We start from the raw sequence: 27680 nt of genomic DNA on the forward strand, positions 1-27680 counted from the left end.
AAAGGGGTGGGGCAGACAGGAAGAAGATGGACCAGAGAGAGGACTGCACACGTGCAGCCGCACCGGGAGGCCAGCGGGACAATCGACCAGTGAGGCCCCAAAGCAGCACCGCTCAGAAACAGGAAGAACAATAAAGACAACACCAGCAAGTGAAATAAAACTGGGGAGGGAGTGTTGAAAACAACCTACCCGGAGTGTGGACAAAGTAAGCCAGATAAAGGTCCAGTTCTTTGATTGTGACTCCAATGTGATGTGGCTGGACGCACAGGCCGGGGTTCGAGCACTGGGGCGACTTGTAGAGCCGCTCCCCATCAGTACTTTCCAAGGGGATCCCCTTAAACAAAATCACCATGACCAGGTCCAGCCGCCACACCTTGTCGGCCTGGCGCAGGCAGTCAATCCGCCGGATCTTGCCCTTCTGGTCGGGGTTGGACAGCACGCAGCAGGGGGGCTTCTTGCCCGTGATGGTCAGCACAAAGTCCTCTCGGAACTCGGGCCGGATGTCTTTGCGCAGCTTGGCCAGCAGCCGGGATGCCCACTTCTGCTTGATCTCAGGCTTCTCGCCCAGTAGCTCGTCCTTCACCGCGCGCTCCTCGTCCTTCGACATCCGCTTCTCGTGCTTCTTGAAGTACTTGCGCTTCCGCGCCTGCAGGTTGAACCAGGTGTAGGAGAAGGCTCGGACGTGAGGCAGCAGCGCCTCGATGAACGGGTGGAACTCATCCTGCAGGCGGCAAGCCGGGAGCATGCGGGGCGAGGGAGGACGGGAGGAGGGGGAAAGAGAGAAGGAGAAACGCAGCGTTAGAAGGGGGCACTAGGAAAACCGCCTTCTCCTCCTTCTCCCTCCCCCCAGCAATTTTCTCTTGAGATTGTTCTACTGAAGTGTGGTCTGAAGCCACCAACAGCTTCGCCAGCCACTTGCTCCCATCTCAGCCTCAGCAACCAAACAGAGGCACGGGAGCCTGTCCATACACCTATTCTCTCTCTCTCTCTCTCTCTCTCTCTCTCTCTCTCTCTCTCTCTCTCTCTCTCTCTCTCTCTCACACACACACACACACACACACACACGTGCACGCACACAGACAATGTTGCTACACACACTACGGGCTTGCTGGTACACCCCCCCCCCCAGGTTCTGTCGCACCCATGACATCTCCATGTTCTACGGCAGCTGTGAACTAGGGTCAGCTGGTCCCAGCAGTGTCCCGCTGCCTGAGGGTGCAGACGGAAGGGCAAGCAAGAGCTGCCTTGCCGCCTTCTGTCCTGTCCGGACTGGCCAATGTTTGGCTGCCCCTCCTGAGAAGACAGAGAATGCCATCTGAGATGGAGGAAGCGGCTCTGGGTCCCCTCTCACCAGGCTGTTTTCATTTTCTTTTCTCCAGATCCAGTTGGAACATCCACCCCAGCATTTTTTTAAATCAGATCTAAATCCTAAATATGTGGTTTCAGCTTTGTTATCAGCACCGATACTAATGTTAATCACAGTAATAATGAACAAAACACTTCTTGTTAGCCCAAATAAGGTGGTTTTCTCAGCCACATTAGGGTTAAAAGCTACATGGGTCGACCTGCGGCCCCTTCCCCAATCTCCCACAACCCCTTCACCCTCAATCAGGTGACAGAGGGCTGGGCTCTCTCAGGTTTTTTTCCTTTTGTTTTGTTTTGGTTTTTGGTTTTTTGCTTGTTTGCTTGTTTGAAGTTTAAATAATAATTGATTTCTTTTTACAAAAATAAAGCTGGAAAAAATCAAATAATTACCATTGATCTGAAGCACCCGGCAAAGCCAACGCCTGATTCTGAGATTCTGGACTCAACAGAGTTATGAGTTAGGGGCGGTGGGGAGAGGGGAGGAGGAGGAGCGGGGAGGAAGGTAGATGTTTTAAAGGGGGTTATTATTGGTGTTCTGGGGAATAGGGGCCGGGCTTGGGTGGATTCTCAAACCCTTCCCCCTCCACCCCCCACGCTCCATTGCACAGAGGGGGAAATTAATTTTTTTAAGGAGTAAAAAGAAAGGTCAGAGATGGCGAGCAGAGGGAGCGAGGTGGCTTCTTACACACACCAGGTAAACAAAAGCCAACAAATTGTTTCAATTTTCTCCCCTGTGCATCCTCTTGCCGTTTAAAATAAAAGAGCAAAAAAATATGCAAAATTAAAGATCAAAACCAGCCTCCTACCACCACCCCACGTTCACCCACGACAACGTACCCTACCCCACCCCCCACCCTCGAAAAACAAAAACAAAAACCAGGAGGGGAAAAGCAGCAGCTGAAGAAAAGGCTTTCGGCTTTGGCAGCGGCACAAGGGTGTAAACTTCGAGCAGCTCCCTCCACCCGACCAGAGGAAGAGGGGGAGCTCGCAGATTCTCGGGGAAGAGGACGAGTTCTGACCGGCTGCAGACCGTTGCTGGCAGACGCAGCAAAAGGGAGAGAGGGAGCCAGGGAGGGAGGGAAGGAAGAGGGGGAGGGAGAGAGCGAGGATCTCAGGAAGACGGGGATGGGATGGGGTGTGCGATGGTGCGCATGTGAATGTGTGCGCGCGCGGGAGAGGGTGTGTGTGCACCAGCACCGCTGGGGGGGGGGGCGGTAGTGGCTTCTTTTTTCTCTCCAACTCCCCTCCCCGTTCATGCTCAATCCCCATCCATTTGTGTGTGCCAAGTCAGTAAAAGAGGGAGGGGAGGGGGAGAGCCAGAGGAAAGGAGCGAGAAAGAGGGAGAGGGAGAGAGAGGGGGGGAGAGAGAGAGAGAGAGAGAGAGAGAGAGAGAGAGAGAGAGAGGAAGAGAGAGAGGGAGGGAGAGAGGGAGAGAGGGAGGGAGGGCGAGGGCATGAGCAAGAGAGAAAGGGGGGCACGAGCAAGTGAGAGAGAGAGAGAGAGAGAGAGAGAGAGAGAGAGAGAGAGAGAGAGAGAGAGAGACCGACCAAGAGAGTGTGGGGGGGGATCCACCTATTTGGCAGAGAGGCATCCTCACGCAGCCAATGGCTGAGTCCAAGGGGAGGAGGGAGCTGGGCTAGCTGGGAGGGTGGGGAGAGCCCCCCGGCAGTTGGAGACCAAAACAATTTGCCCAATCGACAAGTTCACGTCTAATGAACGAGCAAAAGCAAAGTCCAGCAGTTATGAATTTTTCATCCCAGGCGCCCACTCGGGTCTGCTAGGCAGCAGTCACCCAGCAAACTTGGGGGGTGGGAAGACTAGCATTGAGGAAGACGTGGACTTTTCTTTTAAGCCAGAAAATAAATAAATAAAGGCCTGACTCCTGGCGGGCTGGCGGCTGGGCGGGAGCCCCAGAAGGCCTTGGGGAAGCAGCTGCGCCTTCTCTCTGTGTTCTGCTTTTCAGTCTTTCTCTCAGGCCTGCACACTCTCTGGTTCTAGATTTTTTTTTTAAATGGAGCACAGTGGGGCGAGTGGACATTTTCTGCTCCACTCTGCGCACCAGCCTACGGAACTATGAATAGGAGAAAGTGTCCACGCCAGCAGCACAGCACTGTCAGGGCGGAGACTGCTGACTCCGTGGGTAGCCACCTCTTGGCCCTTCGGCCCCTGCTGACTGCAGGACTCCGGAGCACCCCCAAACAAGGGACCGACCCCTGCACCCCCTTGCCTTCTCCTCGGCCCACACCCAGCCACGCACACTCCGCTAGCAGTGACGAGAGATGCCAACGCAATGCAGCTCAGCCCGTGAAACTGCAAGTTTATTAAAATAGCCTCCTGTCACAGGCTCCTCTGGCAAGCACTACACACAGCTACAAACAACAGCCAGCCCCTGGGAGAAGTGACAGAGACTGAGCCCCACACTGCTTCCCCTCACCAACACCACCTCCCACTCTGTGATCCCTCCTCCCCTCCAGATCTGCCCTGGCTACCCACCCTGGGTCAGCTTTACCTGTCCCTCAAATCAGACTAAAATGCAAAGGGCAAAAGCATAAAAGCGAGATGCATGGACATGGACGGAGAGGAGACTTGAGAAAAGACAGGGCTAAAAAGAAAGCAAAGGGCCTTCAGGAGCCCCAGCCAGGAGAGGTGCCGCTCAGAAGTCCCTTCTCCAGGTCCCTAGCTAGGCACTTCCTCAGGGGAGCCTCACCTCCAGGAGGACTCTCCAGCAAGGGCTCAGAGCAGCTGCCTTAGGCCTCCAGGAAGGCAGGAAGTAAGAGGAAGAGCAGAGGGTAGGACATCAACGGACTGTGCTGAGTGGCCAGGGCTCAGTCCCCACAGCCACCCTCTCTGCAGGCTCAACCCTAAGCTGGCAAAGGGAAAAAGGTCACTGCTCACTCCTGCCCCTGTCCTCACCAGCTGAAACCCTGTGCTCTGTGGCCTTTCTGTTCAATGGCAAAGAGGCTCCTGGAGTATGCCAAAACAAAAGATCCACCCCATGATCCACCCCCTGACAATGGGAGGTGCCACCCAGCACCTGGGACCCCATACCCTAAATGGCCAACTCCAGTGGAGTGAGCTCACAGCTGACCGAGAGACACAGTTAGAGAGAACCGTGCGGGAGGGAGGTGCCATCACAGACAGGCCTCTTAGGGTGGTGTTCAATAATTCACGTCCTGTGAATAGCGGGCTTTGGTCCAACCAGCCAAGGATGCTTAGTGACATAAGGTACCGAATGAACAAGGCCTTCTCCACCTTGAGGAAGCAATTTCACTTTCTGAAGTCAAGATGAGGTCATAAAAGCTGCAAGTGGGTTTGTATTTGGCGGTCCAGAGGGTGGTGGGGATGTTGTTGCTATTCTGATTATGCTTTAAACATTAAAGAGAAAATGGCCAATATTGCTCCATGGCAAACCCTGGCTTGTTGCTTTTTCATGAATACAGTGTGGTGGAACAGCCCAGGTGAAGGTCTGGCTTGGGGAGCTACAGTTCCATGACTAGGAGGAAGTCCACAGAAGTTAGGGACAGCGTTAGAGGCAGTCCCCGGGAACTGAGGAAGGTAAGAGTCAAAGGTTCCCCGGGGCAGTCAGCTGATCAGAGAAGTGGAGGACCGTGGAGTGTACGCAGGAAGCCTCGGAGACTGGCAGGACAGCAACAGGCCCTTCCTCATGAATCTGAAGGGAGAACAATTGTCAACTGTCCTCTTAGCTGGGGGCTATAGCCTTGAAGGTAAGCAGAAGGTCGTTGGGCGGTGTCTCCTGTGCCTTGGTGTGCCTTAGCCAGCAGAACCTGATGACTTCATATAAGCAGGCCTCCTCAGTAGAGAAAACAGCTCTTTTCGTGAGTGAGTGAGTGAGTGAGTGAGTGAGTGAGTGAGTGAGTGTGTGTGTGTGTAGACCCCCCCAAACAAAAGAGAACTATCCCCCCCCCTTTTTTTTGAGATGACAATCTGGGCACCCTTTGGAAGCTCCCTGTGTCCCTGTCCCAGCTCCTTCCTTTCCTGTCCCATCCACCTTCTGGAGGTCATACTCCTGCACCCTGATGCACCCAGACCCAAACCAAGACTGGAAAATTGCTGATGATTCAAGATGCTTCCAGGTCTGAGTTCAAACAGAAATGATGAGGGGGGGGGTTGGAAAGAGCAAATGTGGGCACCTACAGATTGCTGAGGAAGAGAATAAAGGAAGAGAGAAAGAAAATGAAAGGAAAAAAAAATCAACCAAAGGGAAAGGAAGCCGGGTATGGGTATTCCTTAGGGCAACAGGGGGAGGGCGGAGAGAAGACAAAGTTTGAAAAGTACTTTCTCCATTTGCAAGAAAAGTCAAGAAGCCAGAAATAATGCTTTTGAAATTGACATGGATTTTTGGTTTTTGGAAGAGGAATTTTTAACTTCATGAAAGAAAGGCCTCTCTTATTTTTGAGAAGATAGATTTTAATGAAAACAGCAAGTGTTTCTACTGAAATGCTGCTTGGATAGACTCTGATACGGGTCAGCCATCACAGAGGGATGTGTCCCTTACCCCCAAAGATTAAGCAGGCCACAGAAACAGAAATGCAGAGGGGGGAAGAAAGAGAGGCAAGGCAGAGGGCAAGCCCGGAACACAAGCTGCAAAAAAGACAGCGATGAAGAGAAAGAAAGCAGGAGAGGATAAATAACAAGGAAAAAGGGCTCCAAGGCAAGAAGGAGAAAAGGAAAAGGAGCTAAGAAAGATGGCGGCTTCCAATGGTGAAAATCACGTGGCTTTCAGAGCAGTCCCGTGAACGGAGGCCTTGTGGGTTATTTGAGGAAAAATAGAGAACACATCCAGTCCTTCACTTGCATGTACAATATTAAAAATTCTTCCAGGAAACAAAATAATTTCCCAAAATTGATATAGATTTTGTAACTGGCCTTTGCCTCCTGATAGTGAGACAGCTAAGGAGCACAGGAGGCCTTGTTTTAAACACCAGCCAAGGGTAGGTCTCTTTATCTTTAAAAACAAAATCGTATTTGTCCCCAAGCCGCTGGCTTCTGGGCCTAGATATATTCTTTCAGATCCTGGGCACCATGGCCCATACTGATTGGGATAAGCACCCACAGTTTAAGCACATGGCTGTGCTCTAAGCAGAAAGCACCAAATATTCCAGATCTGTAGAGTACATAAGGAAAGACATAGGAAATTAGGCCACAAATAGAGCCCCGGTGAGTTTGCCTAATTCCTGGCATTATAATTCTGCCTGGGTCTGGACTGAAAGAAGACAGCTTTACACATAACAACCACCACCACCACCACCACCACCACCACCACACACACACACACACACACACACACACACACACACCTCCCATCTTGTCAGATCTGTACTCCTCCCTCAGAAGGCTAGGAGAAGCCATGGGCAGACACTGTGAACAGGACTCTGGCCGCAGCAAAGGAAGAGACCTAGCTGCTTGTCCTAGGGGTGGGTGGGGCCTCCCTCTCTCGGGGAGGCAAGAAGAGGCTCTGCAGCTCGGTGAAACTGTCCCAGAGTCTGGAAATGCTAGGGACGGAAGCCGGAAAATGCACTTTCCGAGGAGGCTCCCGGTAATTTGGACAAAGCGGGTTTTGGCTGATTTGGGCCTCTGTTCAGGAACAGCAGCCGCTGGGCTTGTGTGAAAAACGTCCTTGGGCTAGAGATGGATTTGTCCACACCAGAGCCGGGTTTCTCTTGGGGTCTGTCTCAGAACCAGGCCACATAACACTCCTGTAAAATGCCCCTGGGCACCCCCCACGCACTGCCTTTTCTGCTCCTTTCTACAAATCTGGGAGCTGTGGCCTGGGACCGGGCCAACAAGCAGCCTCGCTCCTGGCTGGAACGCTCCCCTGCTCCAGGCACATCTCCCCTCACCCTCTTGGCACAGAGCACGCTAGGGTAGGGATGGGGGTGTTAGAGGAGATGATCTATTCTCCGCAGCGCCTCTGGAAATTGGTTACTTTCATCTTGTCTACTGTGGGAAACAGGAGACAAAACCCTAGTCTTTAATTCATTATTTAGCTTGAAACTTCCATGTCACCAAATACAAGTCAATGCTGGGAAGGCCAAAATGCTCTCCTCTAGTCAATGGGCTGAGTGGGGACGGGGCCCTTCAAAGAACCGCAGGGCAGGTGGCGGCCAAAGGCTTCAGGGGGCAAGGCAGTGGTGCCTTACCCACCTGGTTGGCTTTGAAAGCCTCACTCCACAGTGGCCCAGGAAGAGGAGGAACCACACAGACCAGCTTCACAACTTTCCCTAAAGAATAGAAAGACTGGCGAACGGAGGCGAGGGAAGGAAAAAGGGGCTGCCCTAGGTGAGGTCCCTGGTCCAGAACAAGAAAATGTCTGCAGCAGCGTAAGGGAGGCTGGGGCAAGGGCAGCTGCTGGAACTGCCTGGAGGTGCTGCACAGCAAGGCCCCTCCTAAGTTCAAGGACACAGTCTGACCCCCTGGCCCCCAAGAGCTCTGTCAGGATCCACCCCCACCCCGTGTCTCTTCTCTGCAGAGAGGCCAGGCTTCCCCAGATCCCCGTGCCCAGCCAGCCTGCAGCGTGGCACCCTGGGCCTAAGGGAGACTTTCTCCTGTTGCTGCAGCAACAGGCAGAGCCCGAGCTCTGGGGTTTTCACTGCTCAAGGGTTCTGGGAAAGCTGGGCCGGCCCTGCCTGGGCAAACAGCTTACCCCAAATGTTCAGTTTCAGATATTTTCCAATCCCTCAAAATATACTGCTCCCCAATTATTTTATGACCAGGATCACTGCCAAGGAAACCCTAGATCCCTCATTTCCCTGGTGCCTAGCCCCTGCAGAGAAAGGCTGGCACCAGGGCCTGGAGGACTTCGGACGGACGGTGCCCACCCTCTGCCGCCGCTCATTCCCTCCCGGGCTCCCTTTCTTTCTCACCCTCTCTCCCCCTCTGCGTCCTCCAGCTCCAACACAAACTGTTTGCACGGGAAGTCTCCCTCTATGACCCGATTCAGCACACACAAGAGAAAACTGTGGGCGACAGACCCAACGTCCTAACGAACTTGAGTTAATTAATGCTAAGGAAGAAAAGAGGCGCTCTCGCTCTGTTGAATCACGGTTCACTAGTCCTTTCAGTTTGCTGTGGGTGGAGGAAAAAAAAGAGAGGCTTTTTGGTTCAAATATTTTTGGGGGGCAAAGAGAAAACAAAAACACCGCAGAAGGGCTGGGGGGGGTGGTGGAGGGTGATGCGGTGCTACCTGCCCAAGAAGCAGAGGCGAAAAGAGGGAGCTGGCCCAGGGCTGCTAGGCGTCCTCCCTGGCGCTTCTGGCCAGAGCTGACAGTAGAGAGGGGAGGCAAAGGATGGTGGCGGTGACTGCCATTGGCCTGTTCAAACATTGCTCCAAAAATTATACTGTCAGACTAAAAGATGCACGTTTTTAAAAAGTCCACATCTAAAAATTCAACTTGAACACAGCCGTGAAAATGTTTTTACACCACAGAACACTGAAGTCTAGATTCATGGCAGGCATGCAAGAATTCAATGCAGGGGGAAGAGGTGGTAATGGAGGGGCAGGGAGAACAGCTGTAATTTTGCTTTCCAGATGTTGACAGCAAAATGTAATTGGCAAGGAAGGTTCTCTGTACTACTTTTCACCCTCTGGTTCTGAGACTGAATCCCACTTCTGTACCTAAGTCTTCAGGCAGCCAGCAGGCCCTCCTCGGTGTGGATGGGTCAGGAGCTGTTCTGACCACACGCTCTGAGTTTTGTTTTGGGTGTTTTTTGTTTTCTGTTTTATCATCCCACTAATTTTTACAAGCCTTCCCACCATTCCTAGCAGGAAAAACTGAGCAAAGCAAGCTGGAATACATTTTTATTTAAATTTAAATTTGTGATGGGCAGCCTTTCCTTTACCTTTGGGGCCCAGGATTTCTTTCCTTTTTTTTTTCTTTTCTTTCTTTCTTTTTTTAAAAACAAACTTTTTAGTAGAAGCAGTTGTATATACAAAATGCTCACATTGTGAATACAGTACTCCATACATTTCCACAAAGAGAACACACCCAAGCAACTCCACCCAGATTAAGAAGGAAACATTTTCAGTATTACTCAACAAGCCCTAAAAATTTAAGCTTATAGAGTTTCCATAATTTAGGAATCCTTAAGAATAGTTCTGCAAAAACCAAAGGCCTCAATTGTGAACATTTGTGTGTGCACACACCTTGGAGACCAGAGACAAGTGTGTGTACTCTTGTGACGACAGAAATGTATGGTCAATAGAAGCCCTCTCCTCCTCAATGGAGCAGGGGAGAGAGTCTTTCTCTGTGCCTGTCCAACACTGGTCCCATCAACAGGGCATCCAACTGTGCAGCAGTTCAGGAAACTAGCAGGACAGGGGCGGGAGGGGACGGGGACAGGACAGGACCCACAGAGCCAAAAGCCAACAGCCTTAGTGCCTTGGGAGCAAGCCCCCCCCCCCTCACCCTGCCCACCAGCACACGCAGGGGCTGGGGAGCTTCTGTATGTAGGTCAGGAAGCTCCTAGGTGTGGATGAACACTCTCCGGGCAACCAGTGCCCATCGCTGCCCACCAGATCCCTGCCAGGAGATGAAGGGGGCCAGGGCAAGAGAAGAGGCCGCGGGAGGAGCAGGCAGCTGCAGGCTAACTTGGGGCTCTGGGACTAGGCTGCCCCGATGAGGAAGGCTGAACTCTGGGTGTCTGCCTACCCTTCACTAGACCCAGCTGGCTCCCCTCTACTTTCACTAGCACTAAATTTACTTTATAATTTTAAAATTAAATTTAAAAAAAAAAACCAGGAAAGAGAAAGAACTGAAGGCAAAATACCTCCCACGATATCTCTCCAAGGAGGAAAAAAAAAGTTTCTGCTTATGTAAAAAGATGGATGCAAGGGATGGCTGAAAAGTCTGAGCAGCAAATAACCAGGAAAATGAGAGAAACACATTTAATTAGCGACACCTGAAGCAAATAAGTAAATAATAAATAACTCCACTGCAGCTTGCAGGCACTCTGTGGGATGGGTCGCCATCATCTCTTCCTGCCCACTTTCCTTCCTTTCTCATAGGGAACCATGTCCTCCCCAGTACACTGAGGGCTCTTTCCTTCTCAGTGGCCCTCGCACCCCTGGGGGAAGGCCTAAGGCCCAAGGCAAACCTCCATGGCTCCCTTTACTACCCATCCCCAATGCCCACATCTCTCATCTCTCAGGCAGTGCCTAGCCCTGCGCATTCTTCCTCTGGAATCCAGGCCTGTGGGTAACAGCATTTGTGCTGCCCAAAGACAAGATGCCAGGTCCAGCCCAAGCAGACAGATACTTCCCCTACCCGGGTCACCGGACCTCCAAGGGCACAGGACAGCTGAGGCAGCTCTCCATAACCACACTTTCCTTATTGCACATGGGCTGGTGAAGAAGAACTATGTAGCTTAACTTGAAATAAGCCTTCCCTTGGGGTAATTTAAAACATCCTTTTGGGGGTGAGGGCTGCTGGATAAACAGTGTAGGCAGAGGTGGGCAGATCTCTGAGTGTTTGAGGTCAGCCTGGTCTATATAGTGAGTTCCAGGCCAGCCAGAGCTACATAGTGAGACCCCGTCTCAATCAAAACAAAACAGAACACAGCGAAGCTACTTCCCTATACCCGGGTTGGCTCTCCCTAAGCGGGCCAGCAGCCTGGGAAAGGTGCCCTCCCTGGCATGGGGTACCAGAGCCCTGCTCCTTTCTTCCTTTCTTTTTAAAATTGCTCCACTTACTGCAAACCAGGCAGCAGGTCAGGGCCCAGGGGCGGGGAAAGTCGTCTCCAACTCTGGGAGAACTGCCTCCAGCAGTAACTTTCCCAGTCCGGGAGTTTTCAAATCAGAATAGATAGAGTTAAGGGGAAGGAGGGGAAAAGCGGGAATTAAAACTAACCAGGTCGCCGAAAAGCGCTCTTTCAGTCTTTAAATAAGACAATGCCGAATGGAGAGGAGAGAGAAGACATGAGTTATTCCTCGCTCTTTAATTATTCCAATGCTTAGCATTATTTTTTTTAAACCACTACATTAGCCAATGATATATTCTAACCCCCAACAAAGCTGGTATTTTTCTCTGATTACAGACTCTGCCGTGGCAAACCCGGGCTGTCTACAGGGGCAGCACAAAAGTGTACTCCTGAATGAGACAGTTTTTTATTAAAATCAAAATAATGCCTTGCATTTCTATAGCGCCTTTTCAGCGGAGGGCATCCCAGGTGCCTCATGCTCGGTTCTACCAGGGAAACCAGCCACCGAAAGTGTCCCCGTAGGGTGGTTGATAGTCTCCAGCCCCAACGTTGAGTGTCACCACATTTTTCATGTATTTTCCTTTGCTTCCTTCCTTTCTTTCTATCTGTTTCTACCATTCAGCCTCAGTCTTGCACACTTAAAAAAGTAGTAATAAAATTTTAAATGGAAAAAATTTAAGTGCGGTGGGAGGGAACCCGAGCAATAATAAGGCACTAAGTGTGGCTGGGGTGCTTCAAGCGAGTGGGAGGAGAGTTCCTCCCAGCTCAGGTGAGTCGTCCTGGGGTCCCCGAGTCCATGGCAGCGCAAGTCACTGCCCAGGGTCACCTCCCCACAGTGAGCAACTGGAAGCGAGTTGAGTCCCATTCAATTGGGGACCGAAAAGGACCCACCATTAAGGCGCACTTAAGCATTTCGGAGGACTGCTCCAGAGGCGACCAGGAGTTCCGCAGGCGACTTTGGTGGAACACCTGGGGGGTCTCTCAGCCCACACCAGCTACCTTCTCCAACAGGTTCAGCGTACAGGTTCTTTTTCCCACCTTTCCCCCACTTTTCCCTCTTCCCGTCCTGACATGGAAGTCCGTCCTTCCGACAGAACTGGTAGCAATAGGTAGGGTAGGCTTTGGCGCCCCAAATTTAAGAAGTCAACCCCAAGAGACAAAACCTTGTTGATCATGGGGACAAAATAAAAATGTAAAATTAGGATGGTTTTTGCTTTCTTGCTTTCTTTCTTTCTTTCTTTTTTCTTTAAACAAAACAAAGAACAACAGAAGCCAGGCTGGACAAGGGAACTCGATCCCCGCAGCCCGAAAGCCAAGGAGAGGTGGAAGCGCATTTTCTGCCACTTGGTCACATTTCTTCCCCTCGCTCCTCGAAGGCCAAACGCCCCGAACCCCAGCCAAGCCTTGGAACAAAAATCTCCCCAGATAATTCCCCTCCGAGGCTCCCTACAAAGCGGCGGCTTCGGGAGGGTCGCCCGGCGCCTGGGCCCGCAGGACTGTGGGCGGGACTGATGTCGCGGCGGCCCCAGGACCTGGGCTTTTGAACCTCTTAGGAAAAACACCGCAGCGGCAGGCGCCGCGCTGGTCCAGGGCGCCTCAGCCGCAACCCGGCTCCCTAGGCTAAACGCGAGCGGAGAAACTGAGGCAAAGCAGCCCTGGACAGCACCCCGCACCCTGGAAGGGACCCTCGAAGCACCCGACATGGGGTCGCGTGGGTAGTTCCTGAGTCGGGAGCCGGAACACGCCTGCGCACCCGAGGCTCCACGGAAGGCTGGCTGCGCCAACCCCAGCGAGGGCTTAGCCGGTGTAAACGGTCCGGTCGGGGTGCCCGTGGTCTCTTCCACACTAGTCCCCTTCGCCGCCCGCGAGATGGGTGTCGGCAAGACCCACTCCAGTCCCCCGCGGCCTCAGTGCCACAGGCGCGCTGCTCTACGGGGCCTCGACGCCCACTCCCGCCTTTTTGCCTCTGCGCAACGCTCGCTGCGGCCCGCGCGACCCCGCCGTCCCTCCAGCAGATCCGCGGTGCGATTAGGACGGTGCCAGGTGCAAGGGGCGACAGTCAGTCAGCGCTGCTGTTCCACCTCCTGCCTGGGCCCTCGGGAGACCTCCTCACCATCCCCACCCACACTTGTCCCCTGCTGGGTCTTGAGCCAGTAGCAGCAGCGGGTCCGAGGGAATGCCACACTCTGAGAACACCCGGGGGGCTACTACGGAAGGCACCCGGGGGCGGGTGGCGGGCACCCATGGGGAGCACAGAGCTGGGGCTGCGTGCAGGCACGTGATGATGTCGTCGGACTGGAGAGCGGACTTAGGATCACAAAGGGCAGCAGTGGCCCGGCGTCGGGGCTCTCTGGGGAGTCCTCACTGCGCTCCGTTGTCGGAGCCACTCCCGCAGGGTCTCAGCAGTAGGGCTGCAGGCTGAGCACTCCCGGCCGGCCTGACTCAACCGCAGCTTTTGGAAGCATGCAGCCCCAGCGGCCACACTGGACTCTGCTGGCTAGTGGCAATTTAGCCTAGGGTGGATGTTGGGGACATTAAATGGCCTCTTTGTGAATTGAGGCCGAGAGAGAGAGAGAGAGAGAGAGAGAGAGAGAGAGAGAGAGAGAGAGAGAGAGAGAGAGAGAGAGAGAGAGAGAGAGAGAACACTCGTCCCTGGCCTCCAGCACCCACTACAGGGATTATGTTTGGAGAGGGCTAAGGGATCCAACCGTGCAGCCCAATCCGACCTCGGTCTTTTAAAAAGGTCATCAGCCTTTAAAAACGTGGGGCGTCCTTAATAGAGAGGGGAGTTCATCCCGCTTTAACGTCCCTGCCAGGCAAAAAAAAAAAAAAAGGTTTTGCAGGTTTGGTTCGCAGCCTAGTGGGAGTGGAAAGTCCTAGCACAAAGGGAGCGAGAGGGGCGAGGGGAGTTCTTACAGAAATATATATAAATATACATTTAATATATAAAATTGGAATATAAAGACTGCACAGGCAGAAGCGCCACTGGGCAGCAGCCGTTGAGGCGTCTCACCTGTGCCCCCAGGGGCGTGTGACTGAGCGGATGTTCTAAAAGAAAGGAGAGGTTGGAATTAGGCCTCCCCTACTGGCCCCCACCCCCAACAGCCTGAAGAAGGATTTGGAGCCAGGTGCCCTGGGCGGTCTGGCAGGTGTGTGGTTCACGTGAAACACACGCGTGTGCAGGCTGAGGATATGCGTGCCAGTGCGCTTGGAGCCACAAGCGTGGGCACTAGAGGATCTTGCAAGCACACAGACCACCTGAGTCAGGAACCTCCATGAACGGCGCATTGTTGTACACGTGCTCGGATTCCCTCATCTCTGCACGCGCAGGGGAGGGATTGAGAGTGTCGGGGCTCCAGGCCCAAAGGCCTATCTTAGGAGTATGTATGCCCCGGCAGCCTTTCTGGGGTGGAAGGCCTAGACGTGCGCAGAAGATTGGGCTCCGGATGCAAGGTGACTGGGGACTCCGCTTGGAGCTCACAGCTGGAGCCGGTTTAGGTGTGTGCACTTCCCCAAAGCCGTACCGAGGTATTCCCGAGCCTACTTTGCAGGCGGTTCCCCCTGTAAGGCCTACTCCTTAGCTGCGGCCACGTGTACCCTGGTTGCTGTTGCGACCCAGAGGAGCTGGGATCTGGGCTCCGAGTGGGCCAAGGGGCCGGGCCCTCGCCCTGCAGGCTTCGGAGGCTGTCGTTGGAGCAGTGTTGGTTTTGGCCCAGGCAACTCCAACGGGGAAGCCCCGAGAGCCGGCGGGGGTGGAACAAAGAAGGGGAACCTAAAGAGGCGGCTGAAAGGAGATGGAGCGCCCCGGAATGCAGAGGGCCCCAGGGGTGGAGGTGCAGATGCCCGGAGATGCTGGGGCCTGGCCTGGCACGGTGGTAAGACCTAGAAGCTACAGAGTACTCCAGCCACATGTACAGGGCAGGCAGAGACTTCTTGCTGCCAGACCTGAGTCTACCAGCGGATCCCCACAAGACCACAGACTACCACCACTGCAGACCTCATGGCCACCCTAGCCTTACCATTATGCATACACACATCAGACCCTCAACTCAGTGCCCATAGTCTACACAGTAGCCTCCAACAGCCCCATATTGCCCAGTGGCTTTTTGTGTTGCTATGGTTTTTTTCTTTTTTTCTCAGTTGGGGGTGATTGGTTGGGTTTCTTGGTTTGGATTTTGGTTTTGGTTTTTTCAGACAGGGTCTCACTCTAGTTCAGCCTGGTCTGGAACTATGAATACCAGGCTGGCCTCAAACTTGTGGCAATCCTTCTGCCTCAGCCTCTGCCTCCTGAGTGTTGGGATCACAGGCACACACCACCTGTGCAAGACCCCATAGGGGTCCAGTGCCTACCAGAGCACCATTTGGAACCAGAGAGCATCTGGGGTAGAAGGTACACTTTAATTTGCCCCAGCTATGGATGGTTTGATGACCTTAAGCAAGAGCCACCGGCCAGGCTTCATAGCTGGGCTTTGGGAAGCTCATTTTCTCCCCACTTGAAATTCCTAGGAGTCAAATCTGGGGGACAGATGCGGGGCCAGAGAGGTGAGGTGACCCAGCTCACCCCATGGGGTACCTGGCCTCTATTTTCTCTTCTGTAAACAGGTTATTCATAGCTGTCGGGAAGGGGGCAGGTCACCGGTACCTCTGCCCACCCACCCTGTGTAACTGCTCTGGAGATGGGTCTGTAGCTGTTATTTTGATTGTGAGGAATCTATGTCTGTGACAAGCTGTGACGCTTGGTGTGATCGCATGAGGCTGGCTGTGTGACTGTGCCGCTGTGTGTGTGTGTGTGTGTGTGTGTGTGTGTGTGTGTGTGTGACAGGTTGTGTGTGAGACTGTGCGTGGACGACAGATTGTGCCGGTGTGCGGCAGTGCCTGTGACAGGCTGTCACTGCGCGACAGACTGCGGGTGGCGGGTGTTGCGGGCATTGCCTGTGAGTGGAGATGAGCAGTGTGTGAGGCTGGGCTGGGATACCCTACAAACCCACCTCAGTGAGGATACACTTGACAGTGGGGGTGGGACGCGCTCGCGGTGGGGGGTGCCATCCCATTGTCCCGTCAAATCGTGGCTTTCTGTTATGTTCCAGGGGTCCACCGGTTTGCAACCCTCGGAGAGACAACAGGGATCATGTGACAAGCCTCCCCACTGTGTCAGCTCAAGAGCTCAGTCCTTGCTGGGATTTGGGTGAGCGTAGCCCCAGGACAGAGACTGGAGAGCTCAGGGAATGGAGGCCTGAGGCCTGGCTGGCTTCAGCGAGGGATAAGTGTTTCTCTCTGACCTCCTAGCAGAAGGCATGGAGACCTGGAGAAGAAAGAAAGGGGATTTGAGGAAAGGAGACAGACTGGGACAGAATGAAGACGAGCTGGTGCTCAAGGCCCTGGATTAAATCCTCCAGCACTGGGGGAAAAAAATGGGGAGAAAGAAAAAGAAAAAAAAAAGAAAGCCAAAGAGAAGGGAAGGCCAGAGGGATCAAGTCAGCAGGGTGGACGCAGGTCACTCCAGGGGGACATGGAAGACATGGGTCTGCGTGGCCTTCGGGCCTCCAGGTGTTCACCATGTCACACAGTCAGCTGGTCACACCTTCAGGACGATATTAATGCCAACACTTTCTATAAGCGCGGGCCCCATGCTCGGAGCTGAGCTCGGAGTTCAACCCTTCAGGAGAGACCAGGCACCCAACCACAGCCTGAAAGCAGCCAGGCCCAGGAACTCTAGCTACAACCCCGGGATTCTAATCAGGGTGGGACTCGGCGTCTCCCACTATCCAGCTTCCCTCTATGGGTAGGGAAACTGAGGCTGGGGGCTTGTCCCAGTATGCCCAGGAACCCCAAACAAAAAATGACTCTGAGCATCTGAAGTGTGTGACAAGCACAAAGGGACAAAACCTCACCCGCTGGAAGGATTCTGGGGACATGGGCTAGTGTCGCTACCCTGTGTCACATACAAGACACACGTGTTTCAGGCCTCCATCAGTGTGTGTGTTGCATGTTATGGCTGGCTTGTAGCTGGCTCTGGTGTGCATGACCCAGGAAGATGTGTGTGTCCCAAGTGTGGCTGTTCTGAGTGTCCGCTCGGGGCCAGCCCCTGCTACAGAGGGGGAGAGGCATGGAAGCACACCCCCCTCATCCGAAAGTGTGTCTTTGATACTTGCAGCCTCGGCGGCAGCGAAAAACAAGTTTCCACAGGGCCGCCTTGGGCTGAGGCCAGGCGTCCTCAAATAACATTTGAAGTTACTTAGCAAACTTTGTTTAGTGCAGAGAGACTCACTCGGGCAGCGGGCTTGGGGGAGGGGGGGCAGTAAACCGGTTCCTCCAAAGTCCCCTGTCCCTCTGGGGGCACAAGCACCGAGTACTGGGTTTGGTCAGTCCCATCCCAGCTCTGAAGAAGGGCAGCAGGAACCCAGTACTTCCGGGAGGAATTTGAGGGGAAGTGTGTGGACACCCCATCCATGAAGACTCGCTTTCGCCTGCCGACACCTGGCATGCAGATAACAGCCACTCTGGTCTCCCGGATGTCCAGAGGCCAGCACAAGGCCTAGGGGGCTTTCAGAAATGGAAGAATCCCTGCTTCTGCTGAAGCCTAGCTCTGCCCACCTTGAGGCTAAATGAAGAGGCAGGTCAGCCGACTGGCTTAGAGAACATGCCCATTCCAGACATGCAGATAAGCAACCAGCAAGCCCCTGATGGCCACAGGCCCACACCTCCCAAACCCCCATTTTTGGTCCCAGCCCTAGGCGGCAGAGAAGGCTAGGAGAGCCAACAATGGCAGGGTTGGAAGTGAGGTTGGCGCCTACGGGAGGGGAAGGGACGTGGTGCCAGGAATGGAGAGCCACGGCAGGCAGAGAAGGATGGAGAGCGAGAAGGAGCACTAGGGAAAGATGGAAGCCAGGCAGACACCCTCGCCAAGCTCCAGGCTGCAAAGGGGCAGCGGCAAAGCAGCCCCAAGCCCTTCCAAGGAGTAGGCATGGGGGGGTAGGCATGGGAGGGTAGGCATGGGGGGGCCAGCCTCAGGCTGCACGGGACAGGCCAGGGACTGGAGGTGCCCCCCCCCACTGCAAACTCCGAAATGGAGACTGGCACTAGCAGCCGCTCGGCTCTGCCCAGGCACAGGGTGGGGGTGGGGGCAGGCAGGGGGCCAAACCAAATGCCACCAGGCTGGTAGTTGCCAGCCTGTAGCACTGATCCTGTCCTAGGCCCCCAGCCTAGAGTCCTTGATTCAGGAACTTTATGGATACAGGGGGTCTGGTGGCCCAGTGAGAGTTGGAGGCCAAGCATGCAAAGCCAGGTCCCCCCAAAAAGTATGGCAGGACCCCAAGACTCTGCAAAGATGGTGTAGCCTGGTGCTGCCAGGGTGACAGGCTGAGGTAAAAATAAACCAGGCCCACCCCCAGGAGCTAAATCTAGGGCTCCAGGTGGAAGTGCGTCTCTGGGCTACCAGTTGCCCCACCCTGCCCCCTGGCTCAGAGTGCCACAGTCAAGAATTTCAATGCCTGTCCAGGCTCAGATTCTGTACAGAGAGGACCCAGTCATTATATTCCCAGGTCTTAGGTGGACACCATATGCTGTACCACACAGATGCAGAGAGAAGGATTACAGATGGAGAGACAATTGGGCTTGGGTTCTGGACAGATGTGGGGCCCCACACTGAGCCCCACACCCTTTACCTCCAGGCTTCCAGTTTGAGAAAGCAGGGGTGACCGAGGGTAGTGGAAATGGGTACCCAGGCCCCTCCTGCTAATCCTGCAGCTGCCTACACTCGGAGGGCCCTGCTGAGATCTTTCCCACAGCACCCAGCACAGTCCCAAGGACAGGACACACCCTTGTTTATCGGACTCACTGTCTGCCTTCCCACTGGGGCTGGCACCTTTGCGGGCTTTGCACCATGCCGAGCCCCCAGGGCTTAGAACAGGGCCTGGCACCCAGGAGGTGCCTGGTAAATATTTGTCAAGGAATGCAAAGGCCCCCCCGGCTGCACCCCAACACGCAGGCTCCGGCTGGGTGCCCAGCAAGGTGTGGGAGAGGGCAGTGGGCCTGCAATGCTGAGGGGCCTGACGAGTGGGGTGCAAGCTTGGAAGACCACCCTTATTATGAGCACTAAACAGAAGATTTTAAACGTCCGAAGACTGAGGCACACTTTAAATCACACCGTGACTGCGGAAATTAGGGAACGGCCAAGGAAATGGTTACCAGGCTGCCTCATCCCCGGGACTCAAGGGAGCAGTGATCAGGAACCCAGCCGAGACCACATGGCCTCCTGCCCTTGACCCTGGCACTACATAAGGCTTCTCTGGATCTTGTTTTGTTGTATATAAAATCAAGTGCACATGTCCACATTCCCGTACAATTTTAGAGCATTTTCTACAAGCAACAGCTCCGCTTTTTCTTTTCTTTTTCAATCTTTTTTTTTTTCTGTTTTATTATTATTACAACAGGTTTTTGAGACAAGAGCTCATTATGTAACCTTGCCTAGCCTGGAAATCCCCATGTACACACTATCCTGAGATGGTCGGGCTGAGACCTTCCTGCCTCTGCCTCTGAAGTGCTGGGATTAAAGGCAAGCCACCATGCTCAGTTAAAAAAATATATATTATTCTTGAGACAGGGCTGGGCTATTTAAATCAAGCTGGTCTGGAACTCTTGATCCTTCTGCCTCAGCCTCCCAAGAACTAGGATTAAAGGGGTTCACCTCCATGGGCTGGAGAGTTGGCTTAATGACTGCTCTGGCAGAAAACCCAGGTTCAGCTCCCAGCACCCACATGGTGGCTTACATCCATGCCCAATTCCAGTGCCAGGGGAACCAACACCTTCTAACCTACGACCTCTTCAGGCATCAGGTACACATGTGGTACACAAGCGCATATGCAGGCGAAACACTCATATACATAAAATAAAATAAATATTTTATTTTATTTTATTTTATTTGGTTTTTCAAGACAGGGTTTCTCTGTGTAGCTTTGTGCCTTTCCTGGAGCTCACTTGGTAGCCCAGGCTGGCCTCGAACTCACAGAGATCCGCCTGGCTCTGCCTCCCGAGTACTGGGATTAAAGGCGTGCGCCACCAACGCCCGGCCTAAAATAAATATTTTTTACAAGGCAGGGTTCACCCATGCTGGCCACAATCCTGTTTTCTGAATAAAGCCCAGAAAGTCTGAGGTCACTTAGCTAGTGAGAGCCTAGCCTAGCGGAGCCGGGATTCAAACCTAGAGAGCAGGCTCTACATACAGCTCTCTGCTAATCACAAGCCCTGCCTCACACAGAAGAACACCAGGAGATGCGCCAGGGGCGCCAGCTCAGGACCCAGCATAGTGAGCCCTCTACACATCAACTGTCAACTATGATTTTTTAGGACAAATGCTCATTTCGATGTTGCGCTTCAAAAGGCTTCCTCTCACTACTATTCAGCCACCTATGACTCGTCTGTTTTCCCAGGGTCAAAGATGAAGAACGCAGAGCCAAAGTGCCTGAGTGCGAGCACAGCTCAGCAGGCACATTCGTGAGGCCCGGGTTCTAGTCCCGAACTGCAAGGTAATAAAGGCCAAAGGTTAGAGCCCCACAAAGACAAGGTCTCAGAATTTAGCTTTGTCTCCTTTCCTGTTCTCTACAGCTGCTGGGCGGTGAGGGGAGGGACCTCAGCTGCTGGGTCCAGAAAACCAGCAGCGTCCTGGGCACAGATGGACATATCCCACAAGCCAGGCCGGAGAACCAGGGCTCCAAATTCTGCCAGGACAGGTCAGGGTCACCCAAGTGGCTCAGTCAGTGACATGGCTCCAGTAAGGGTATTCTTATTTCTAACCTGGTCCAGCTGTGGCCGAGTACAAACTAATATACGATGTCACTCTGCCCGGGTTCACGTGTGTTGGCAGCACATGGAACAATGTCCAGATCTGTGTGTGACCCTGTGCCAGCCAGCCTTTTGTCTTACATGCATATGTACAGGTGTACGATGGATGTCAGGCGTTAGCACATGGCTATACTCGCAAGGTGGTGTTTCAGACCTTAGCACTGCTGATATTTGGGGCTGGGTTGTTCTTTGTAGTGGGGTGACCTGTGCAGTATCCCTGGCTTCCACCCACTCATTGCCTGTGACGCCCCTTCGTGTGTGCCAATCAAGTATGTTTCCAGACATTTCCTGGTGGGTAAAAATCACTCTGGATATACTGGGCGGAGAGATATATCCGTGCCCATGTGTCCAAGGCTATGCTATTGCATGTTCCTGCGTTTGGTGGGGGGGGGGGGGGTGATGACGGACACACGACTCACACATGTTTGTGAGTTCCATGTGTTCCTGTGTGTTGGGTGGTGGTGGTCTGGACTGTGCTTCATGGCATGTGGTTGTGTGACTGTAAGTCCCTGTGCATCTCCACCCACACGTGGCTCCCTGCCTGTCATGCGCATTGATATGCTGGGGTGCGGCTGGGTATCTGTAGGTGTCTGAAGGGGGGAGTCTCTTTGTATGTACACGTCTTGTGTGTGCGTGTGCACACATGTTTATGCCTGATGGAGGGAGGTTTGGATTGCCAATGTGATTCTCTGTGCCCGCCTGTGCCAGCGAGTGTATGACTTTGTGTGAGAGGGACCCAGAATAAACTCCCCCACCGGATGACTGCATCGAGGCTGATAGTTCCCTGGACCCACCTGGATGATCTGTGCCCCTCTTTCCTGCTCTTCAGTCTGAAAGTCACCTCTCGAGGCATGTCGCCGAATGCACCTCAGAACTGTCCCTTCCTCCAGCTTGGCTTACAGATTCAGGTGGGGACTAACAGGACCACCCCCCACCCACCCACCCCCGGTCCGACCCAAGCTAGGAATGCTGGCATCCACCTCAGCAGACCGAGCTGGGTCCCGGCAACGGCGGTGGGCACTGACCCCGGCGACTGCTGGCCACTACCCCCAGCTTCCCTCAGGGTGGGGTTCAGTGGGTAGAAAGCTCCCCAGTGCAGCCCAGCTTCTGATTGGCTGTGTAGAGCCGCAGTGCCCGGTACCCACCTCCCCTCTCTGGCTGGCGCAGCCACATCGGTAGTGGTGGCAAACGCAACTCTGAGTTCTGGGCACAGCTGCGCCTCACAGAGGCCTGCCAGCCCCACCAGAAGCCAGACACCCCAGCTCTGTGCCCCCGACCCCTCCCTGCCCGCCTGCTCAGCCTGGCAGCATAGTCACCCTGCCCACTGTCCCCTAAGGCTGCCAGGCCCAATCCCCCTCATCCCTTCACCCTCTGGGCCTGGGCCCCCCTTGGCCAAGCCTACTCTGGGGCCCAGGCCCCTGCTAGAGGCTGCTCCCGCCCTCAGAGGGGCTCCTGAGGAGGGGGAGGTGTTGAGGAAGGGGTGGGGGTGGGGAGCTAGCCCTTCTTCCTTTAGTGAGTGAGCCCAGAGCTGGAGCCAAAAATCGAGGAGGAGAGATATTCAGAGAGAGCCAAGACGCGTTTGGCAGGAGAGAGAGGGAGAGAGGGAGCGGGAGGGGGAGGAGGAGGAGGGAGAGAGGAAAGAGCTAGAGAAAGGGGGGAGGAAAGGGGACCTCAGTTTCCAAATCCGAACCCTCGGAGGCCTCCCAGGGATATCGATTGGCTCTGGGGTATGGACCTCAGGGCAGGCCTGGCAATGGGGATGCTGAGGACTATGGGGACAGCGGGCTCAGGCCCACAGACACAGTCGCACACCCAGCTGGCCAGGCCAGGGCAGCCACAGGCAGAAGCCAAAATCAATGTGCACTGAGCGGACAGAGGGAGGTCTATGGGCTGGCTGCTCCGGCACACCGTACCTTGCCCGCACAATGAGCTCCTGTCCACAGCAGGCAGAGGCTCAGCAGGGCCACCACGGCCACACAACCTCATGGGAAGGGACAAGAGGCCAGCCTGCTCCCAGCTGCTCAGCCAGGGGACATCATGGACATCACGCATGATGCCTGGAAGCCAAGGAATGCCTGAGAGAAGGGCCATGTGGTGACACACAGTCACAGGGACAAGCCCGGGATGCACAATGACATGGGGTTGGAGGCTGGCACACACAGACACATGCTGGCGTATATGTGAGTGCGGGTTGACACACATATGCTAACACGTGTGTGAGCTATGAATACACACTTAGCTGTGACCGCTGTCCTTCCAGAAAAACACAGGCCAATTCACTGTCACAGGTGGGATCTACATGTCACGGTGACACGTCACTCCACTCCGAAACACAGTCCAAAGAGCAGCGACAGTAGCAGGCACAGTGCTGTCCAAGAGCTGGACAAGGCCATGCCACAGAGACATGGGCATGCATGGTAATGCACACCCCGGCGACACTGTCACTAAATACCTGAGAGAGAGAATGAGTGACAGTCCTTACCCATCAATAGACCCTCAGAAACAAGTGGAGAGGAGCACACACATGGTCATCCATGTCCATGAGGACATGGCGGCTGTAAAACCACCCGGCATGCCGATCAAGATACTGGAATCTTGAGAACCCAGTAGCCTAACATAGACATCCATCCCTTCAACCTCCGGATTCCACACCCAGGGCTTTGGAAACAGGACAGTGGAGACACCCCTCCTATGGGACCAGCTTCCAGGGACAGAAGCGGCATCGCCAGTACCAAGTAAGAGGAAGCAGATGGGGGGTCTCCTCCGCCTGCCTTGATGCAACTGGAGGGAGACTACCGCAGGACCCAAATCCCAGCCCCATTCCTGGGGGACAGAGAATCCAAGCAGTTCAAAACAGCGGAGGTCTGCAGTCCGACCAGGCTCACCTCAGGATTTTCCCACATCCTCGCATCCACCCACAAAGCCTGCTTGTTTCAGTCAAGTCCTCACAGAGGGTCCTGCTCTACAGTGAGTCCCCATCTAAACCAATGCCCATGTGCAGACTGAAACGTGGCTCCGGAGCAGTGGGGACATCTCTAAGTCACTACCAGGATGAGCCACGTCTCTATGCTTTGTCCCACTCCCACAGACCCACGTGCGCCCACAGACTCTACTAAGAGACACTGGCTCCCACTGGACAGGGAAGGTCATTTCCTCATCTCACGCAGTCTCCTCACGCTACTGTGAAGTCTGCCACTCTCTGATCAGCCTACAGGACCCCAATAATAGGAAAAGAGCTGAGCCTCGTCCTTCCAAATTCTTACTTCCTCCTCCAGGCAGTCAACTGAGATTGCCATGGCGGCAAGGGTCTCCACCCTGTGTTCCTGCCTTCACATCCTCCTCCTCTACACTGTGAGGGCCCGGATGGTGACAATATAATAACGGGGCACCCCTCAAGCACGTGTCATTGGCCCAGCACGGCAGTGGGTTACACCAGAGAGCCAAAAGACAGACATGCACTTCGCAGACCAGAAAAGCCCAGGACTGTGAGTTCCAGGACCCAGAGATGCAGAGAGAGCTCAAACCCACTGCCGACCTCTGTCCTCACAGCCTCCATCTGGGAGCCACGGAAACTACAGGAGACATTCATGTCTAGGTCAAGAACCCAGGCTCCTTCTGGGGATGCATGAACCCAGCGGAGCTGTGGCTCTGAGCCCAGCCAGATCCACCACTGGAGCATCTCCCAGGACCCCAGTGGGGCCCCCAAATCACCTGACTTTGTGCTTGTTTCATTGTTCTCTTAGGGGCAGAAGGTGTGCGGAGCCAGAGCCAGGAGAGACAAGCCAGCACTTCCCAGCATGGCGGGCGGTTCATGACTGTGGTCCCGGCTCTTGGGAGGTGGAGACAGGAGGATCAGGAGTTTAAGGTTATCCTCTGCTACAAAGCTACTTCAAGGCCAGCCTGGGCTACATGACATCCTGTCTCAAACAATCAAATTAAAAAAAAAAAAAAAAAAAAGCGAGACCACCAAGATAGGACATAGTAGTTCAACCCTGTCGTCCCAGCACTCTGCGGAAGCAAGATGACTGCTGCAAGTTCAAGGCCAGCCTGGGCTACATGGCAAGGCGTCCATCTCAAGAAACAAATGAAAAAACAGAATGTGAGTCCCAGTTCATTCAAGAACAAAGAGCAGTCCACAGTTTATAGGGACAGAAAAGTGGCCGTAGGGAGCCAGGAAAAGCCACAGAGGTGGAAGGCATGAGGCGGCTCTGGCTCTCCAAGTGTGTGCATGTCTGTGCAAGATCCAAGGTTCTGTGACCACAACAGTGTGCCTGTCTGAGGGTGAGCCTATCTGTGTACATCCATGTGTGCCTTTGTGTGTGTTCACAATTATCTGCATGTTAGCATATGTGTTCTTGTAGCCAGGAGTGGGAAGACATGGGTGTGTATCTATACAGATATTAAAGAGCCTCTGCTCACAACTTGAAAACCAAGAACATTATGTCTCTGTGGAAAGATGGATGTCCACGGCTCACCTGTCGTTGGCTTTGTGTGCACATTTATATCTGCTGTGGCCCAGTTTGCACTGAGGGATCCATGACTCTGGGAGCTACCACTGTTTCTGTGACATGTCCACACACAGCCTGTCTTGGGGGTGGTGTGTGTGTGTGTGTTGATGGTTATGAATACAGGCACATGGTTTGGCCTTGATGGCTATGTGACAGGGGAAGTTTCCATGTCTGAATGTACATGAATGCACATATCCCATCTCTAGGAGCACTTGTGTGTTGAGGTATATGTTAAGAGTTGTGTGTCTGATGTCAATGTGAATACAATGTTTATGACCTCCCTTGGTGATGATAGTGCTTTTATGTGTCTCCGTTTGTTGAGGGGCCCACTGAGTCCACCCCTTTCCCGTTATCCACCTGAGACTCAGTCCAGCGGCTATAAGGCCTTCAGCAGCTCCAGCAACTGCCTCACCAACTGATGGATCAGCGTTTCTCTTTTGTAGAAGGAGACTCCCCCCCCCACTTCCCCTTGCCTCCCAAGGGCCCTGCTGCTCCAACTACTCAATCATTTATTGACTTTAAAATTGAAGCCAATTCTGATTTGAAAAAAGGGGGGGTGGTGAGGGGTGGGAGGGAGAGAGAGGCTGAGAATGAAGTGGGGAAGGCAGAGGTGGAAGCCAGAGCCAGACCAGAGCCACAGCCAGAGGGACAGCTAGATGATCAGGACAGAGATGGCAAGGAACAGACAAAGAGCAGAGATAGAGAAACATAAAAAAAAAAAAAAAAGGCAGCCAGCGGAAGAGGCCGCTGGAAGAACGAGGACAGGACACACTGCCGCAGCAGACAGGTCTGTGAAAGGGATGTGGCTGAAAGGCAGGGACAGCCAGACCCTGCTGACCGAAGGCTGCCAAGGACCCTAAGCAAAGGGGTTTCCCTGCCCACCACGCAGGGCTGGCAGACTGATGAGACTGTGCCCACTCCCCTCCCAGGCAGCCTGGCGCGTGCAAGATGTAACTCGCACAGATTGGAGCCCATATTCCCTTCTGGAGTGCCACAGAGCCAAGCCGAGGCCATCACCCCAATTCTGGGGGCCATCCCTTCGTAGCCTTGCCACCATGTCAGCTGGCATTTCCTCTCCAGGGGTGGGTTCTTCGCTTGACCCACGGGGTGGAGAGGGGGCAAGCCCAGATGTCTGGCAAGCCTGTCTTGGAGGCCGGCTAGCAGCCTGGTAGACAGGGTGGCGGCTGGAGTTCAGTGTCCCACTAGGCCTCAAACACCAGCCACAAAGACCAGCACGTCTGAAGGCAGCCACGGCTCAGCTCTAGATACCTGACAAGGTTCTCCTGTGGGGGACCCAAACATAAGGTTGTTGACAACGTGGAGGTACAGACCCACAGAGTGTCCGTCAAACTGCCTGTTGACACCTGCATGTGTGGGGCAGGCATGCACAGGCTCTCGGCTGACACATGCTTGCATGTGACTTGTACTGGAAGACAGGCCATCTCTCCGGGTCATCTGTGTTTGTGCCACGCAGCCTGGCCACCACTGACCCACAGGGGCCACACATATAGATTCTAGACTCACAAACACACACTAGTGCCTGGGAACACTGTCGGCGGAACTGCAACGGACCTGCATTTACTTTTTTGCCCTTCCAAACATCCTGGCATGCTCCCCACATACCTGGCCATATATACGCACCATGGGCATGTGCTCCCACCCTGAGGTAGGGCACATTTAGCACTTGTCTGATAGGGCTCTGGCTTAGCAGAGCGGGCCGTTAGAGATTCAGGGCTGGCCTAGAGAGCTTCCAAAGACAGGCCTTGCCGGCAGGCAAAGCTAATCAACCTCCACAAATCCCCTCTGCTTGCCGAATCCGTCACCTGCCCTGGCCTGGTCCTGCAGGTAGCGCTGAGGATCCCTCTAGGTCTGGGCTGGGCTAGCATGTGCCCTCTCAGGGCTTGGAGTCAGGGCTGGAAAAGAGTGGGGTGGCAGACTAGGCATGCTCCAGGCCTCGGCGTCCGCTACACACTGCGCAGGGAACTTCGCTGGAGGCGGGACGCGTTCTCGCGCTCGCGCTCCCGCAGCACGCCAAGGTCGGCGCTGCCGTGCCAGAGGCTGACCCGACGGCTGATCCCAACGGGGTCGGCCGGCGGTGTCCACCGCTGCTCCCGCCCTTCCCGCCTGCGGGTGGCGGGCCGGGATTCCCTGGGGCGCTTCCAGGTCCACACCGCGGCGGTCCAGGTCTCCGAGACCAGAAAGTTTGCACGGAGGAAAGTTTGGGGCCGGGGAGCCGCGTCTGCAAACGTC

General features: G+C 54.2%; 1 protein-coding gene across 8 annotated transcripts in view; it reads right to left on the reverse strand.

The window, feature by feature from the left end:
- Nfix (nuclear factor I X) overlaps positions 1–27680 on the reverse strand; it is a 97084-nt gene that overhangs the window by 68711 nt on the left and 693 nt on the right. For 3 of the 8 annotated variants that reach the window (XM_076571870.1, XM_042277422.2, XM_076571871.1), the window contains one exon: positions 190–721. In XM_076571870.1, the coding sequence (XP_076427985.1) occupies positions 190–721 (532 nt within the window). Of the gene's footprint in view, positions 1–189; positions 761–1141; positions 1172–1755; positions 2574–27680 lie in introns of those variants that run through there. The other 5 variants (XM_042277421.2, XM_042277416.2, XM_076571872.1 and 2 more) reach the window with 4 other exon arrangements.

The sequence above is a fragment of the Peromyscus maniculatus genome, chromosome 5 (assembly GCF_049852395.1).
Source record: "Peromyscus maniculatus bairdii isolate BWxNUB_F1_BW_parent chromosome 5, HU_Pman_BW_mat_3.1, whole genome shotgun sequence".
In the NCBI taxonomy this organism is placed as follows: Eukaryota; Metazoa; Chordata; class Mammalia; order Rodentia; family Cricetidae; genus Peromyscus; species Peromyscus maniculatus.